Source organism: Triticum urartu, chromosome 7 (assembly GCF_003073215.2).
Source record: "Triticum urartu cultivar G1812 chromosome 7, Tu2.1, whole genome shotgun sequence".
NCBI classification, from domain to species: domain Eukaryota; kingdom Viridiplantae; phylum Streptophyta; class Magnoliopsida; order Poales; family Poaceae; genus Triticum; species Triticum urartu.
The window spans coordinates 63729513-63746709 of NC_053028.1; the positions used below are offsets into that span (position 1 = coordinate 63729513).

General features: G+C 47.9%; 2 protein-coding genes and 1 pseudogene across 2 annotated transcripts; all 3 read left to right on the forward strand.

Annotated features, from left to right (window-relative positions):
• Positions 1 to 1608: 1608 nt before the first annotated feature.
• Positions 1609 to 4421, forward strand: LOC125518363 (annotated as a pseudogene).
• A 318-nt stretch (positions 4422 to 4739) lies between these two features.
• On the forward strand, positions 4740 to 7220 carry LOC125519907 (triphosphate tunnel metalloenzyme 3-like). The gene is made up of 2 exons (XM_048684689.1): positions 4740 to 5774; positions 6868 to 7220. Exon 1 carries the CDS (start codon positions 4775 to 4777, stop codon positions 5768 to 5770), a length of 996 nt encoding a protein of 331 aa, XP_048540646.1. The 5' UTR covers positions 4740 to 4774; the 3' UTR covers positions 5771 to 5774; positions 6868 to 7220.
• Positions 7221 to 7690: 470 nt separating this feature from the next.
• Positions 7691 to 13462, forward strand: LOC125519906 (oligopeptide transporter 4-like). Its single transcript, XM_048684688.1, has 6 exons — positions 7691 to 8978; positions 9098 to 9195; positions 11195 to 11773; positions 11896 to 12148; positions 12275 to 12457; positions 12553 to 13462. The coding sequence occupies exons 1-6, from the start codon at positions 8448 to 8450 to the stop codon at positions 13174 to 13176; spliced, it is 2268 nt and encodes a 755-aa protein (XP_048540645.1). The 5' UTR covers positions 7691 to 8447; the 3' UTR covers positions 13177 to 13462.
• The last annotated feature ends 3735 nt before the right edge of the window (positions 13463 to 17197 follow it).

Genomic DNA, 17197 nt, shown 5'->3' on the forward strand with positions numbered 1-17197 from the left:
TTTCGTTTCCGAGAGGCACGGCCGTGACTCTCGAGAAGGCACACAACCGTGCCTGCGAAGCAAAACCGTGACTCTCGCAAAAAAACAGAAAATGTGTGTTTTTCCCTTTCCTAGAGGCACGGTCGTGACTTTCGCGAAAGCACAACCGTGCCTCTCGCGGAAGCAAAACCGTGACTCTCACGAAAGAAAAAAAAACAGAAAACGCATTTTGTTTTTCCCTTTTCCGAGAGGCACGGCCGTGACTCTCGCAAAAGCATAACCGTGCCTCTCGCGGAAGCAAAACCGTGACTCTCGCGAAAGAAAAATAACAGAAAACGCGTTTTTTTTTCATTTTTGAAAGGCACGGTCGTGACTCTCGCTAAAGCACAACCGTGCCTCTCGCGGAAGAAAAACCGTTACTTTCGCGAAAGGAAAATAAAAGAAAACATGTTTTTTTCATGCAAAAAAAATTCAAATTTTTTTGATCGAAAAGCTAAGAAAGACTGGGGGAAAACTAAAACGTCGAAAAACCCGTTTAAAAAGCCGAAAACGCGTGCGGAAAAATAAAAAAACTAAATCCGAAGGAAGCATCCAGAGCGCGACACGTGACGAATGGCTGAGAGCGTGCCAAGTGGCGCTGATCGTTGCGAGGCTCCCAAAGGAGCGCTCGTTAACTAGTTGCTTCCCTCTCTCTCTCTCGTACATAATAGAGCTGGCCGAACTGGGCTGGCTCCAGACGGCCCGTTATGGCGCTTAGGCAGGCCAGCAACGCTGCCAGCCCATGATAGCGATGGAGGAGAAGCGTAGCTATGCTGCCGAACGGAATGACTTCTCTACGTGGAGAGAGAAGCTGGATTCGTGGAGTTTGGAGAGTTGGGATGAGTTCCGAACTTGAACTAAATAAGAGATTTGCTGGGGCAACAATACACACATGCCACATGCCAGGAAGCAGAAGAAAAAGGCTATACCCGATTCCTCAGAGTAAAAAGATCAGGATTCATTAACTATATTTAAGCTCAGATCGAAAAAGCAGTACAAATTTAAGCGTATATTGAGCAAATTACTTCTCTGCAGGAGAAGTGTAGACCTCAAGCATATATACACGGCTGCCTAATTAACGTGTGACCTGCTAGTTTCAGATCATAATATATAGTAGTACCAAATCTCTGACCCAACATACACCATTTGCACATATGTAAACGAAGACTATCTATACTGGGCTGGACAACAACGATGCAACCAAACTGAAAACGCTAAGCAAACTACAAAAAAACTGAAAATCACTCATCGATCTAGAGTATCAAACAAATTTAACCCTGCATGTTGATGGCGATCAGGCAGACCGAGGCCCCGTCCTCGATGCCATGGTCCGCGAGCGTCCGGGCATCCTCCAGCCCCTGATCGGCGAAGAAGAGGAGCTGCTGCTGCGGGGGAACCCCCTCCTTCTCCATGATCTTCGCCTTCACGCTGCCGACGGTGTCCGAGCCCTCGACCTCGAGATCGTGGGCCGTGTTGTTTAGCAACCTCACGTGGATCTTCATCGATCTGTCCAACAACAAGCACTTCAATCAGCAACCAAGTACTTCGAACGGTAGCGAACTAGCGATCGGTTGCTGTTTAGATCGGGACATGCTTAGAAGCTCGCGTGCGTACCTTGAGCGATTCTTATGGAGGGGGCGGCGCGCCGGCGATTGGTTCCTGGGCGGCGGCTGGGCGGTCGTCGGAGAGCGGGGTCGAGATAGGTCTGAGTTTTGGCTGCGTACAGGGAGGAGACCGCGCGGTGAAGATTTTATAGGCATGTTATGTAGGGTCACGGGCCCACGAGCATCCGAATTGGACTCGCGCGTGTTGCTTTCCGGGAACGGCGCGTGTTTGCCTCTACTACGAGCTATCTCCGCTCTACGCATAAGACGACGAATCATAAAAGGAACCCAAATAGCAGATATTATTCATGTTTTTGACTTTGATGTGAAAAACGCTCTTATATTATGGAACGGAAAGAGTAATTTTAACAAAATCCATTTTCTTATGTACACTTAGTAATTTAAGTTGACTGAACATATTCCACCACATAGAAAAACACCGCACGCCATCTCTTCTTCCACCCCTTCAAACAGCCACACACCATCGCCGTCTCCCAACCGTCGTCGCCCACCTCCTCAGTGACACCCACACTCACCCCCTTGACCAACCCAAAATCCTAGGAGGCTCATCCTCCTCCGTCGCCTTCTCCCCGGCCGTATCCCACCCCACGTGCGCCCTCGCCGTCTAGGGCGTGTGGTGCCATGGTCGCAGCCTCGGCCAAGGTTGGCGCCACCCATGCCGTCGCTCGACATCGACACCGCCATGTTCAACAAGGAGAAGGTCTCCCTTGTCAGCCACAAGGAGGTACGCACCCCCGCTCCCACACCATCACTCTCGTTATCCCTCCCATGATTAGGTTTTGACGTTTTGTTCTGTGTGTGTTGTACCCTGTAGTACATCGTGAGGGGCAAGCGGAACCTCTTCCCGCTGTTTTCCGAGGTGTTCAAGGGCGTCAAGAAGATCGGAGTCATCAGATGGGGCTCCCAAGTTCATCCCAGCTTCACTTTGTTCCCCTCGCAGTACAGTTTCTTCCCTCACTCTCGAGATTTAAATGTCTATCTGCTCGAGACACCACTTGAATGTAAACATCAGTCGGTGTGATCGAATTGGGTGACAAATTTCACACATATTTGTCATGTTCTGCTACTTGGGTTCAAAGTCCGTAAGTTTGTGCGCTGGCTCACAGTTTTCGGAGTGCTTTTTCAAGGTCCAGAACCTGAAAGATTATTTGGTTCAAGCCAAGTCTGACGGCATCGTTAAGGTTTGTTATTATCATGCATGTCCAGTTTTAGACATGGGATTGAGTTTTTGCCGTGTGTTGAGTGAAAACCTCCGAAGCTTTCGCTTTGCAGCCCTGAGTGAAAAACCACAACTATTGTTTATTGTTTTTTTGGTTTTACAACTTGCACTGGGCACTATTTATCACTCGTTCCTGCTTAAAGTGGCATTTGATATTGTACAACTTGGAATATGAAAAGCATGTGACAGCCGATATTCTGTCCCATTTGGTATGTACTTTGGACTATCATGTCAGTTGGTCTATAAATTGTCTGTTCGCTTCCAGACTGGTCTCAGGAAAGGATCTAAATCTCTTGAGGAAGCACATGCAGCTAGATTCACTGAGGAGAACGGAACACCGGGAGACATTTCCGGGCAGTGATCTTCTGCTTCTGTTGATCCCAGATTCTGCACAGGTGCGCATCATGCTCACTAGCTCTCTCCGTGATTTTAAGATTTCCTTTTCAAGTGTTTGTTTGGATCAGGCTTAGGATCAGGATGATGTTTCCTTGCATCCTGTTGGTTTAATTAAATAATTTAACTTGTATGCTCTCTCTGGAGCATACTACTACCTCTGTACGTACGGAGGGAGTATTTATTATTCACTGCATGATATAATTGTCGAGTCCCGCCATCAGTTTATGCCTTGCAGGCAGACAACTATGAGAAAATCTTCTCTCACATGTAACCAAAGAATATTCTTTGTTTATCTCATGGATTTCTTCTTGGACATTTGCAATCACATGGCCATGATTTCCAAAAGAACATCTGTGTGGTGGTTGTATGCCCAACGGGAATGGGCCCATGGGTTCGGATGTTGTATGTTCAGGGCAAAGAAGTAAATGGTGCTGGCATCAACGCTAGCTTTACTATTCACCTGGTATGGTATTTTGAACACTTCTCAACTAACGATTTGGTGTGAAGACATGCAGCTATGCACTAAGCACATGCGTGCATTTGCTTTTGGATGGTCGGTGCACTAGGCTGTTGATAGAAGGACAACCAATGTTGCTCTTGGATGGTGAGTTGCACTAGGATCCCCGTTCACCTTTGCTACTACTCTAGAACAAGGAATACAAGAGCGATATCTTTGGGGAAAGAGGTGAACCTATTTTCCTCTTCATGACATCTATGGTGCCTATTATATTTTGCATTGTAACTAACCAGTCTGTGTCTAGGAATTTTGTTGGTCGCTGTCCATGGCATTGCGGAGGCTCTGTTTAAGAGATACATAGAGCAAGGGATGGATGACGAGTTTGATTGTTCTCAAAGGCCATCTCAAAGAAGGTATGCCGCCATCAATTATTATCTTTTTGCAGACATCTTCCATCTTTACTTGCAATTTCCCTCTTTTTACCAGGGGGATGCTTGAAGTGAACAAGTACTTGAGTGCAAAAAGGAGTTCAACAAGGCGTATTGTGCATCATTTTATCCCTCGAATGGACATACTGTACGAATATTATGAAGATAGTGTCTCTAGAAGTGAAATCAGGAGTGTTGTGTTGGGTGGCCAGAGGTTTTATGTAGATCTTTTTGCTATTGAAACTACAACTTTTCATCCTGATTCTGTCCATGATTAAGTTGGATGCGATTATGTTGACTGCAACACTGCCCGTGCTGAAATAGTTGACCAAAAGTTCGTGTCAGGCAAGTTGAAGGTGTCTACGACATGACCCATGTTGCAATGGGTGGGCGCAACATGACCCATGTTGCAATTGTTTATGACCGAGTTCGGCGCAGAAGGGCCAACAATAGAGGGGATTTATTGCGATCATAACTATGGGATCACACTCATGTAAGAAAAAAAAGTATAGGATCACACCCTAATTTGTGTGGTGTTTGTCACGTATAAGGATGCAAAACTAGAATGTCACGCGCGCGGCGCACGGCTCGCCTCAAAGGAGAGGATCCGGATAGATATGCAACCGCACCAATGCGTCCACGCATCGTTCCCCTGATCGCTACCCTCGCCCGCTCGCCGCACCCCAAACCCACAGGGCCATCCCCATCCAGATCCATCCGTCGATGCTGCGCCGCCAGCCCACCCGCATCGACCTCCGCAGCTCCGACCGCGACGAGCTCGAGGAGCACCTCCGCTCCAAGGCCGCCGCCGCCGCCGCCAAGTCCGCCGCCGAATCCACGCCCCTCTCGACCCCGCGCCCCTCCAACCCCATCTCCAACCCGCTCCTCCGCCTCCTCCACCCGCCGCCCGACGCCGCGCCCTCCAAGGCCCAGCGCATCGGCCTCCACCCCCCGCCCCCGCAGCCCTAGCCGCCGCACCCCCACCCCCATGGAGGTCGAGATCAAGCTCCGGCTCCCGGACGCGGCCGCGCACGGGCGCCTCTCCGCCTTCCTCGCGCCGCGCCTGCTCCGCACCGACGCCCAGCGCAACGTCTTCTTCGACGCCCCCGCGCGGCCCCTCGCCGCCGCCACCGCGGCCCTCCGCGTCCGCCTCTACGGCCCCGACGACCGCGCCCCGTCCCGCGCCGTGCTCGCGCTCAAGCGCCGCGCGCGTATCGACGCCGGCGTCAGCCGCGTCGAGGAGGTCGAGGAGCCCCTCGACCCGGCCCTCGCCCTCGCCTGCCTCGACGACCCCGCCCGCCTCGGCGCCGTCGACTCCCCCATCGTCCGGCTCGTCTCCGACGAGTACGGCGTCGGCGGGGACAGAGCGCCGTTCGTCTGCCTCGGCGGGTTCCGGAACACCCGCGGCGTGTACGAGCTCGGGGAGGGCGAGGGGCAGGGGCTCGTGCTGGAGCTCGACGAGACGCACTTTGATTTCGGCACCAACTACGAGCTCGAGTGCGAGACCGCGGAGCCCGACCAGGCCAAGGAGGTCCTCGAGCGGCTGCTCACGGTCGCTGGGGTGCCGTATGAGTACTCCCGGAGCAATAAGTTCGCGTGCTTCATGGCCGGGAAGCTGCTTCCATGACTAGGTTTGTGGTTGGTCTTTAGCATGTCTCGTATGATGATTACACCATGACTGCTATAAAACTTGTGTTTCATTAGCACTTTCTTGCGACAATAAGCTTGTTCTGTGGCGAGTGATTTCAAATCTCTCAAATGTAATGTTTAGGTCTGTTACATTCTGGAGTTTCTGGTATCCAAGAATACTATCTTCGGTGGCAGCATAGCAACACAAGGGTTTGCATTTAATCCTCGTAAATAAACTTGTCCTGAGCATGATCGGACAACCGCTGGGTAGAAGGCGGGGTGGTATGGCTGGTTGGGGGGAGGACTGAATTTCATCTCTGTGTCCATTTATATACAGGAACAACAATCTAGGTTAGGAACAAACTGAATGTCGTATATCTGCCACACCTTAGACAGAGTTCCTTCTCTTATGGTTATGGGCAATGAGTCTGTTGTTGCTTTCTCACCACACCACACCGCATCACATCTGATGTGCGTCATTCTGCTCTCTGGATTGCAAATGGTGCATCCTTAATTTCATCACCTCCCTAATAAGCTGCTTCTTTTTCTTGACCCACCTATGGGAGACCAGCCGTTCTCTTGTTCTGATACAGCATGGAGGCAGCTGGGCTGTTGGGGTAGTGCGGACAGGATCCTTCGCCTTCTCCCTTGGCAGTCTCTTCAACACAAGGAGACACCACTGCTTGCGCGGTTGTGCCAATGCTGATAGTGAGGCTGCTACTGTTTCCTGGTAGGCGCTTAGGTAAATTGCAACTTGTGTTGCTGCCTCCACTTGTCGCACCTGGGTGCACAAAACTTTCACAGTATTAATCTGAACGATCAGTTTTATCACATAAAGATGCTGGACTTTAGTGATAACAGGGAAGACAGGTATACATGTCTGCTGACTGCAGTATATCTGGGCAAACATATGTACAGTTTTGCTGGATATATATAGTGCAGCAAAATTCCAGGTTTAGTTTCCTTGAAAGATGTGACGCTGCTTGTCCACCAGGGGTACCATCCTTGCCATAACCTGATGGTATCTGGGCTCTCAACCTTGAGAACGAGGGTCTCACCAGTCAACTTCTTGATGAACATTCTCTGGATGTGCAGAACGAGGTGGAGAGTCGATGCATCCTTTTGATGTCGTAATCTGCCAGAGCGCGTCCATCGTTGATCCTGGATCTTTGCCTTGACACCGTGGATGGTCTCTGATGGATCGACACCGATGATAGCTGTCCTGCGGATCATGGTCTCGACAAAGATCTCCATCTGTTAAACTAGAGCACCGAACTTCTGTAATCTCAACATATAGTATAGCATGGGACAACAGTTGTTGTTTCACTCATGCAAAACTCGTAATGATGCCTGCTTTAGGAAAGTTTTCCCTGCTGTTCCCACTAGTGCGATTTCTGTTATTGCTCCGTACTCACCATTCCGGGCAAATTTTCAGAAACCAAGACTTCGAAAATGACAGTGCGGCGGAGCAAGGTTGCCGGTCGAGATGGCCACTGAGGTGTTCCATCGACGACTCATGATAAATTCTTGAGCAACTTGTTGCCTCGTGGTTTGATGGTCCGGCTAGCTTCTGCTGTTCTGTTTTGCGCTGTTGGTTGTTAATCTTCAGAATTGTTCTTGTTCCCTGGGTGTGGGAGGATGTCTCTGCTGTGATGCGTTGGTCCTTTTTATGGTGCTGAGTTGATAGCTCTTCATAGTTTGATATCCTTCCAGTGTTCGTTAGCCTCTGTGCTTCCGCAAAAAACCTGGTGTACAATTTTGCTGGGTCGTGAACTGGTTGGGTTGCATTTGTGTTATCAGTTTCAGCAAATGAAATTAGGAGCAAGGCTCTGTTTCTAAGAAAAGAAAAGAAAATGAAAAGCCACCGTCAGGAATTAGAACTTGTTCAGATTCAAGGACTAATTAACAACAAGGGTGACTTGGTGAGAAATCCTGTTTTGATGAGAAGAACTATGTGATTTGCGTGCTCATTCGTACCTATAACCCGATGGAGATTGCACCTAAATCCTTCTAGTAGTGTGCATCATTTGGCATATCAAGTAACTCATTCCAAACCACCAACTTACGCACGAACAATACCCGACGCTACAAGGAGGAACCCGAACAATACACATCCACAGTGTTTTGGGTCGTCTAGATGTGAGGTTCATTTTGGGTCAACGGCCATGTTACGCCATATATTGGCATGCCAGTGGACCTCCGTCCATATATATATATATCAGCCTATCAGCATTCATTGATACGAAAGTTTTGCACCGCATGTTATAGAGAAACAATGAATTTTGATATCACCACTTGGATTTTCTAGGAACTAATTGCTTGATTGATACTCCAGCACGCAGTATATTCCAGATTGACAAGATTCACCTTACATATACGTAGGACAGCCAGATTTCAGTCTTTATTTCCTTTCATCTAGGAGACCACTCTTACCTTACCTATAGCACGCAATGCAACCACAACTGGCCGCTTACCACGCGCCCTAAATGCCCAGCAAAAATAAACTGGACGCCACGATCGAGGTCCATAGAACCTGGACACACTACGTGTACGTAGAGAGGGTCACCCTACCCAGCTTCTGCTCATATAATCACGCGCGCGCGGCGGCCCTCAGCTCCTCTCCGGCACGACGCACTACAGAGCACAACACACGACCAAGCTAGGCATTGGGCGCAATGAGCGAGATATCGTCGTCGTCGGCGGCGGCGGCGGACGAGCGCGGGCTGGCGGGCGGGAAGCAGGGGCCGTCGACGGGGCCGGCGGCGTGGGAGACGTCCCCGGTGGAGGAGGTGCGGCTGACGGTGCCCGACGGCGACGACCCGACGCTGCCGGTGTGGACGTTCCGGATGTGGGCCATCGGGCTGCTGGCCTGCGCGCTCATGAGCTTCCTCAACCAGTTCTTCTCCTACCGGACGGAGCCGCTGGTGGTGACCCAGATCACGGTGCAGGTGGCGTCGCTGCCCGTGGGCCACTTCCTGGCCCGCGCGCTGCCCCGCCGCAGGTTCCGCGTCGGCGGCCGGGAGTGGAGCCTCAACCCGGGCCCCTTCAGCATGAAGGAGCACGTGCTCATCTCCATCTTCGCCAACGCCGGCTTCGCCTTCGGCAACGGCAACGCCTACTCGGTGATGATCGTCGACATCATCCGCGCCTTCTACCGCCGCTCCATCTCCTTCCTCGCCGCGTGGATCCTCATCATCACCACCCAAGTACGTACCTTGTTCTCTCCGATGATGATTAGCCGCTCCATTATCGGCACAATTAGTACGTGGATCATGTTGGACGGTCCAAGTGAATGAAATGAAATGAAATGGATGATGATTTGCAGGTGCTCGGGTACGGGTGGGCGGGGCTGATGCGCAAGTACGTGGTGGAGCCGGCGCACATGTGGTGGCCCAGCACGCTCGTCCAGGTCTCGCTCTTCAGGTGAGCATGCACCACCATACTCTACTCCCTTTCCTTTGGTTCACCATGGCTGTGTGCGTCCCTCGATGCAGAGACGGGGTTATCCTTTTTTTTTTCTTTTCTCTAAATCATCGGCATCTAATTCTTGATGCTCCGATGAGTTTGTCCCGAGGTGGGTGTACCTCTCACATGGCGCCTAGGTAGAAATAGCACCAGGGCGTTGCAACTTTACGTTTTATGGCACTGCTTCCTGGTTTCTCGATCGGTGAAGTGGATAGAAGAGGTAGCGCCAGAAATAGGCCGCGCACATGGTATTACGAGTCGTCACCAAGGTGCATAATTATTGGCTTCGGATTGGAGAATCTGGCCCAACTTAGTATACACGGCCATCTCAATTGTCCAAGAAATAACTACCAGAAGAATTCTATGAGACCAGGTCTCACGCGATCTGCAAGTCTTCATTCTGGCAGCCATTTATTCTCATTATTCTAAAATGAGACATTTTCTGATGACTAGATGATTGCAGCAGGGGGCATTCATATTCTAGCAGGGTAACATGTGAGTTTCTGCCCATATTAATATGTTTCTGTAAAAGAAGAAGGTTCTATTTGCTGAGAACTTATTTGGTAAACACTCATTGACACATCAATAGGAGGTGCTTCAGGAGACGGTTTTAGGAAAAAAACTGGTGGAAAAAAAAGCAGAGATAAGATGAAAAGAAAAACTTATGTTTTGTTTTTTACCAGGACAAGGCCCCATCTTATGTCCATTGACATTCGTTTTCCAATTATGATTAAAAAAAGACACTCGATTTCCAACTTCAAACGAAAAAAACTTACACTCTTACTCCCTCCGTCACATAATATAAGAACGGTTTGGATCTGCCCATTTGAATCTTTTTATATTGGTATAGATATAGATATAGATATAGATAATGACACTCGTTTCCTTCTCTAAACCAAGCTGTGACTTTAGCTGGGCCCTGGGCGCCCTTGAAGTTTCTCTTACGCACACATAGGCTTCAGTTTCGTCCCGGGATCCAGCCCAACTCTCGCCCACTAAGCACAAGGCACGAGGGCCCAAAGCCGACAGGCGCTCGGTCCCTTCGGCCCTTCCCACGCGACCTAGCAGCTCTCATCCGCCCCCGCCGGCTACCGCCTCTGCTGCGCCGCCGGCCCGTCGCCCTCCCCGTGCCTGCTCGCTGCTCCGCCTCCACCCCGTCCCTGCTGCCTCTGCCCCTGCCGCCGGACTGCGCCGCGAAGCCGAGGGGGAGCCCCCGACTGGCGGTCTCGCGCAACCGCAGGAGCTGATGCCAGGTTCTACATTCAGCTCTGAACATGGACATGGTAATCTCTACCTCTGATGCATGATTGAGCTGAAACTGAATCAGGGGACTCAACTGAACTGAAATGTAGCATGCTTATATGTCTAGAATTGAACTCAAAACTGATCCTCACACATGGCTGCGACCCTGCTGCTTTCACTGAAATAGAGCGCTGCGTCTCCTGGCGACCAGTTAGTATCGTCGTGCCAAGTGGCAACCTAACCAACTATTCTCTGGTCCTAGTGTTTCATTTCATACAAGGATGGCTTAGTGAACATGGTAAACAGCCGGGCCATGTGGCCAAGGGTTTGGTTGCCCTTGATAAAATGGTGTCATGGTGCGGTGCTTGCAGTTCTGGGCTCAACTCACCAGGAGACCGCTGGATATAATGTAGCCTCAGCTTTTCAATGGAAAAAGCATATCGACAGAATACATCAGGCCGCTTATCGACCGGCCATCAATTGTTCAAGCAATGCAAGACCCAGAACATTCGACATGTGTTGTAGAGGTAGAATGGCATGCTAATGTAATGTTTCTACTTATTTTTGTATGTGCTCAGTTTTTCCAGAACTTCTTGATGAATGATGATCGGTGAATCGCTTTGTTTACATGGCAACCTTTCGCATCAATATGTAATTTTGGAAGCCACTCTGTACGACGTAGCAATGACACTAACAGCACCTTTGGATGTACCAGGACACTGCACGAGAAGGAGGAATTTACCGGGGGCTCAAAGCGGATGTCCCGCTCCAAGTTCTTCCTGGTGGTGCTCATCTGCAGCTTTGTGTGGGCCTTCGTGCCGGGCTACCTCTTCCAGTCGCTGACCTCCATCTCGTGGGTGTGCTGGGTCTTCTCCAAGTCCGTCACGGCGCAGCAGCTCGGCTCGGGCATGAAGGGCCTGGGTCTCGGAGCTTTCACGCTCGACTGGACCGCCGTCTCCTCCTTCCTCTTCAGCCCGCTCATCTCGCCCTTCTTCGCCACCGTCAACGTCCTCGTCGGCTACGTCTTGTTCATGTATGTGGTGATGCCCACGGCGTATTGGGGGATGAACCTCTACAACGCCAAGACGTTCCCCATATTCTCCTCTCACCTCTTCGCCTCCAATGGGTCGCCCTATAAGATCGCCGACATTGTGAACCAGCAGTTCCGGCTTGACACGGAGGCGTACTCCAAGCTCGGACGCATAAACCTCAGCATCTTTTTTGCAATCTCTTATGGCCTCAACTTTGCCACCATCGCCGCAACCATCACGCACGTCGGCCTCTTCTACGGCAAGTAAGTAAAGCTTCTTCTTTTTTAGTCTGTCTGTACATTAATAAACCGAGACAAGTAGTCAGCTGTGAATGATTACATGAGGTTTCTGAACTGAAAGGTGCACGTCTGCAAATTTTGTGCAGGGAGATCTACCACCGATTCCGAGCTTCGCAGCAGGAGGAGCCTGACATCCACACAAAGCTAATGAGGAAGTACGAGGACATACCAGCGTGGTGGTTCTACTCTGTCACGGCATTGTCGATGATAGTGTCCCTCATCCTCTGCACCCTCCTCAAGGACCAGGTTCAGCTCCCATGGTGGGGCTTCCTCTTTGCCTGTGCCATGGCCTTCACCTTCACGCTACCCGTAAGCATCATTTCTGCAACCACTAACCAGGCAAGTCTATTTCAACAATTTTAATTAATGCCTCTTCTTCATTTCTCCTGCACGTACGTACTCTCATGATTTTATTTCTGCAACAAAAGAAAAAACTGACAAAAGCCTTCGAAACTTGATGCGCAGACGCCTGGTCTGAATGTCATCACTGAATACGTCATGGGGCTAATAATGCCTGGATACCCCATCGCCAACGTCTGCTTCAAGGTGTACGGCTACATCAGCATGTCGCAGGCAATCTCCTTCCTCGCAGACTTCAAGCTTGGACACTATATGAAGATACCTCCCAAATCAATGTTCATTGTTCAGGTAATTAATTGATCTTCCTTCTCACCTTTGTAAAGCCAATGAGTGATGTATAGAAACATAGAGTTTACTGACATCCCTGTAATTTATGCATGCAGTTTGTCGGTACAGTGGTGGCCGGGACTGTCAACCTCATCGTCGGATGGTGGCTACTTGGCTCGGTCGAGAACATCTGCCAGGACCAACTGCTCCCACCAAACAGCCCATGGACATGCCCCAACGACCGTGTCTTCTTCGACGCATCGGTCATCTGGGGCCTTGTTGGCCCCAATCGCATCTTCGGGTCAAATGGCAACTACATAGCCCTCAACTGGTTCTTCCTAATTGGCGCGGCAGGCCCTGTCATCGTGTACATCCTCCACAGGACATTCCCCACTCACAAGTGGATACTACTCATCAACATTCCGGTGCTCACCGGCGCTACGGCCTTAATGCCGCCAGCGACGACCGTAAACTTCAACTCGTGGCTGCTCTACGGCATCATCTTCAACTTCTTTGTGTTCCGGTACCGCAAGAAGTGGTGGCAGAGGTACAACTACATCCTCTCGGCCGGGCTCGACGCGGGCGCCGCCTTCATGGGGGTGCTGCTCTACTTCACGCTCACCATGGAGAACCGGACAATCAACTGGTGGGGCACGGGCGGCGAGCACTGCCCTCTCGCCTCATGCCCCACTGCCAAAGGGGTAGACCTTGGACCGGACAGTGTGTGCCCCGTGTTCTAAGCTGGAGTGAATCTCTATCATGCCTGCCTCAAGGTAGAGCTGCAAGTTAGTAATTATCCACTACAGTTGTGTTAATTAATTAGTGTCATATCATTACATATTTCTATTGTACTCTCCAACAAAAGAGAGATTCTGAGTGTGCACAGCTTCTCCATATGTGTGTAAAGGTCGTGCAAAAACTATCGGCAGCAGTGGTGTGGTGATCAGTCATTTCGGCAATGCCTGCTGTTAGTTCCTCCTGCAGCAGCGAGGAGTACAGAGTGTATGTCAATTTATTAGTGCCAGCTTTTCGCACCACATTGTGAAGGCAGTGTCAAATTAGAGAAAATAGAGAACCGGAGCATCCTCTTGCTCCGATGCCAAACCCTGATTACTGGTTTTAATTCAACTACCAAAGGCAAACTGCCATCACATAATGCCACTTTATTCCACGGTCGGTCCATAGGTAAAATAATACAAAGAATGTTAACGCGCTGACGTAATGGTGCTTGCGCGACGTCGGCAGTTTGATCGCCACGTGAATCTCCACACACCGATGACATTCGCTCACGAACTTCACCAGCGCGCGACGCAATCTCATTAGTTCAATCAGACGAACGATCGCCACGTCGTCGCATCCTCATGCCAGCGCCGGGGAAAGGGCTGATGACTCCTCGCCATTGCGACTACTCCTTCCCCTCATGCTACAATGATGAATGCTCTAAAAAAAACAATGATGAAGGCGACCCCTCCTCGCTGCTGAAGCTGCTCCTTGCACTCAGTCAACAGCTAGTAGTTATTTATGATTTTTTTAATGTTTTTACTAATTAAAGAAACCCATGTAATTTTAACAGGCACTCACATATGTTAGAAAATATTCATGGAATTTTAACTATTGTTCTGCCATGTTTTCTAAATTTTCATGTAATATTAACAAGTGTTCACACATTTAAAAATTATTTATGTGATTTAAAAAACGTTTTACATTTTGAAAATAATCATGTAATAAAACATAAGTTTTTATGGATTTTTTAAATAATATGTGCGTTATTTTACAAGGTGTTCATGTATTTTTTTCATTTTCAAGTTGTTCATAAATTTTTAAAAAGTGTTCACTCATGTTAGAAGATATTCATGTAATTTTATATAAGGTTCACACTATTATTAAAATATTCGTATAATTTTAAATAAGGTTCACACTTTAAAAAATAATATTCATGTAAATTTAACAGGTGTTCGCGCATTTAGAAATTATAGTTGTACTTTAAGAAGTGTTCACACATTTTTACAAAATGCTCATGTAATCAAAATAAGGGTTTATATATTTTAAATAATATATCCTTGTAATTTTAAATGGTGTTCATGTCTTTTTAAAAATGTTAATATAACTGTAAATGTCCTCACACATTATTAAAGACGATACTCCCTCCCACCGTACTAAATCAACAATTAATTTGGATCGAAGGGAGTAGTATTTTTCCGCGACACAATCTCATTCGTTCAATCAGACGAACGATCACCACGTCCTCACGCCAGCGCCGGGGAAAGGACTGATGACTCCTCGCCATTGCGACTACTCCCTCCCCTCATGCTACAATGATGAAGGCTCTCGAAAAAAAACAATGATGAAGGCGACCCCTCCTCGCTGCTGCAGCTGCTCCTCGCACTCAGTCAACAGCTGGTAGTTATTTATGATTTTTTAATGTTTTTACTAATTAAAGAAACCCATGTGATTTTAACAGGTGCTCACATATGTTAGAAAATACTCATGGAATTTTAACTATTGTTCTGCCATGTTTTCTAAATTTCATGTAATTGTAACAAGTGTTCACACATTTAAAAATTATTTATGTGATTTAAAAAAAGTTTTGCATTTTGAAAATAATCATGTAATAAAACATAAGTTTTTATGGATATTTTAGATAATATGTGCGTTATTTTACAAGGTGTTCCTGTCTTTTTTTTTCCATTTTCAAATTGTTCATAATTTTTTAAAAAGTGTTCACTCATGTTAGAAAATATTCATGTAGTTTTAAATAAGGTTCACACTTTTTTAAATATTCATGTAATTTTAAATAAGGTTCACACTTAAAAAAATATATGCATGTAAATTTAGCAGGTGTTCGCGCATTTAAATATTATAGTTGTACTTTAAGAAGTGTGTGATGAAAATACGGGTTCATGTATTTTAAATAATATATCCTTGTAATTTTAAATGGTGTTCATGTCTTTTTAAATTTTTTAATATAACTGTAAATGTCCTCACACATTATTAAAGATGATACTCCCTCCGACCGTACTAAATCAACAATTAATTTGGATGGAAGGGTTAGTAAAATGAAATTAAAAATACAGAAAAATGAGAAAAATAAAACCTAGAAAAGCAAACCTAATCCTGATAAAATAAAATGAAAACCACATGAAACCAGATTCCAGAAAACCGAAAGAAAACCAGTGAAAGCACCGTCTGACAAAATACTGGCGTATGGGCCGGCGCGCACGACCGCCAGTGGGCGAGTAGTATATATTGCTCGCAGTAAGTGGTATACAGCGTTTGCGCTGTTGGTTCATGCATGGTTCGGCGGACAAACATTACAAACGGAGAGAAAAATTTGAATAAAGCCACAGACGAAAGGTGTGCTTCTTCTAAGGTCGAAATGAAGAAGAAGCATGTCCATCTCAAGACGCATTTCAATATTTCCCCCACACATATCCAATTAATTCCTTCATTGTGCGGCTACTCTACCAACCACAACACACCTACCAACCTCAAAGAAGAACTCCAACTTGTTGGTAATATCGTATATTTCCTCTCACTGGCACTGTCAGCCTGTTAGCTTGCTACAAGCTAGTTGACAGGAACTCAATCGTCTAACAACGACGTACCAACAGAACATTAGCTCCTTCCTCCATCTTACAGAGGGTGGATTTGCAATGGCGTCTTCCTAACTGCCGCCCGATCGTCCGGTCTCTCTCTCGAGGGGGTTGGCAGATATCTCGCCGGCATCTTCACCAAGAAAACAAGGGATAAGTTTCTGTCATGTGAGCATGAGTCACTAGTTTCTGTCATGTAAGCAAGGTTCTCGAGGGAGAGCATGATTCACTAGTTCGCCAGTCTAACGTGAGCATGATTCACTAGAGGCGTGTGCATCAGTGCATGCGTGCAACACTCTACTGTAATATATGCAAATAATCACAGGTGTACTGTGATCACGATATTTGTTTTCAGAATTCTATGAAGCTTCTCTTTCGCAAAAGGAATAAAATATTAAAACGTTTCCTTCTGTATCAAGTGTCATACAAATCGTACCATTATCTATTGTAACCTAATTTGGATCTGGTATACCAAACTTATTTTCAGAACCTCTCATATGCCAAGCTTAATCTAGCGAGTTTGACTTTTTTTGTACCGAAAAATGTGGAGAAATTGTTGCTCAACACTAAAAATCAACTCTAAGGTCACAATACAAGACTAGAAAAATAAATGATCGACCCAAAGCTTTCAACACGGAATCTGTGATCTAGAAACCATACCTAGAATCCTTTTTATCCGACAATAATCGAAGTAGCTCCATAGCCACAAGGGTTATAAAATGCATAAAAGTACCCTTTTTGACTAATACCAAAATGCTAGAAAATCTGCCGAATGCCTGATCCTCTCACACCGTCGAGCCAAATAGTGTAACACTAGTAGAAAACAGGGCTATGGTCCAGGCCGGCTCAGCCCATTAGTCCCGGTTCAGTCTAGAACCGGGACCAATGTGGGCATTGGTCCCGGTTCGTGAGCCCAGGGGGCCGGCCAGGCCACGTGGGCCATTGGTCCCGGTTCATCTAGACCTTTTGGTCCCGGTTGGTGGGACGAACCGGGACCAATGGGCCTCGCTCCTGGCCCACCACCATTGGTCCCGGTTGGTGGCTTGAACCGGGACCAAAGGCTTCCCTTTAGTCTCGGTTCATGCCACCAACCGGGACCAATGAGGTGCCTATATATACCCCCTCGCGCAAGAGCAGAGCACAGTGCTCTGTTTTTTCTGGCCGAGGG

Coding starts and splice junctions, on each gene's coding strand:
- LOC125519907 (XM_048684689.1), top strand. CDS start 4,775: ATGCGTCCACGCATCGTTCCCCTGATCGCTACCCTCGCCCGCTCGCCG.
- LOC125519906 (XM_048684688.1), top strand. CDS start 8,448: ATGAGCGAGATATCGTCGTCGTCGGCGGCGGCGGCGGACGAGCGCGGG. Junction 8,979..9,097: donor TCCTCATCATCACCACCCAA/GTACGTACCTTG, acceptor GATGATTTGCAG/GTGCTCGGGTACGGGTGGGC. Junction 9,196..11,194: donor GTCCAGGTCTCGCTCTTCAG/GTGAGCATGCAC, acceptor TGGATGTACCAG/GACACTGCACGAGAAGGAGG.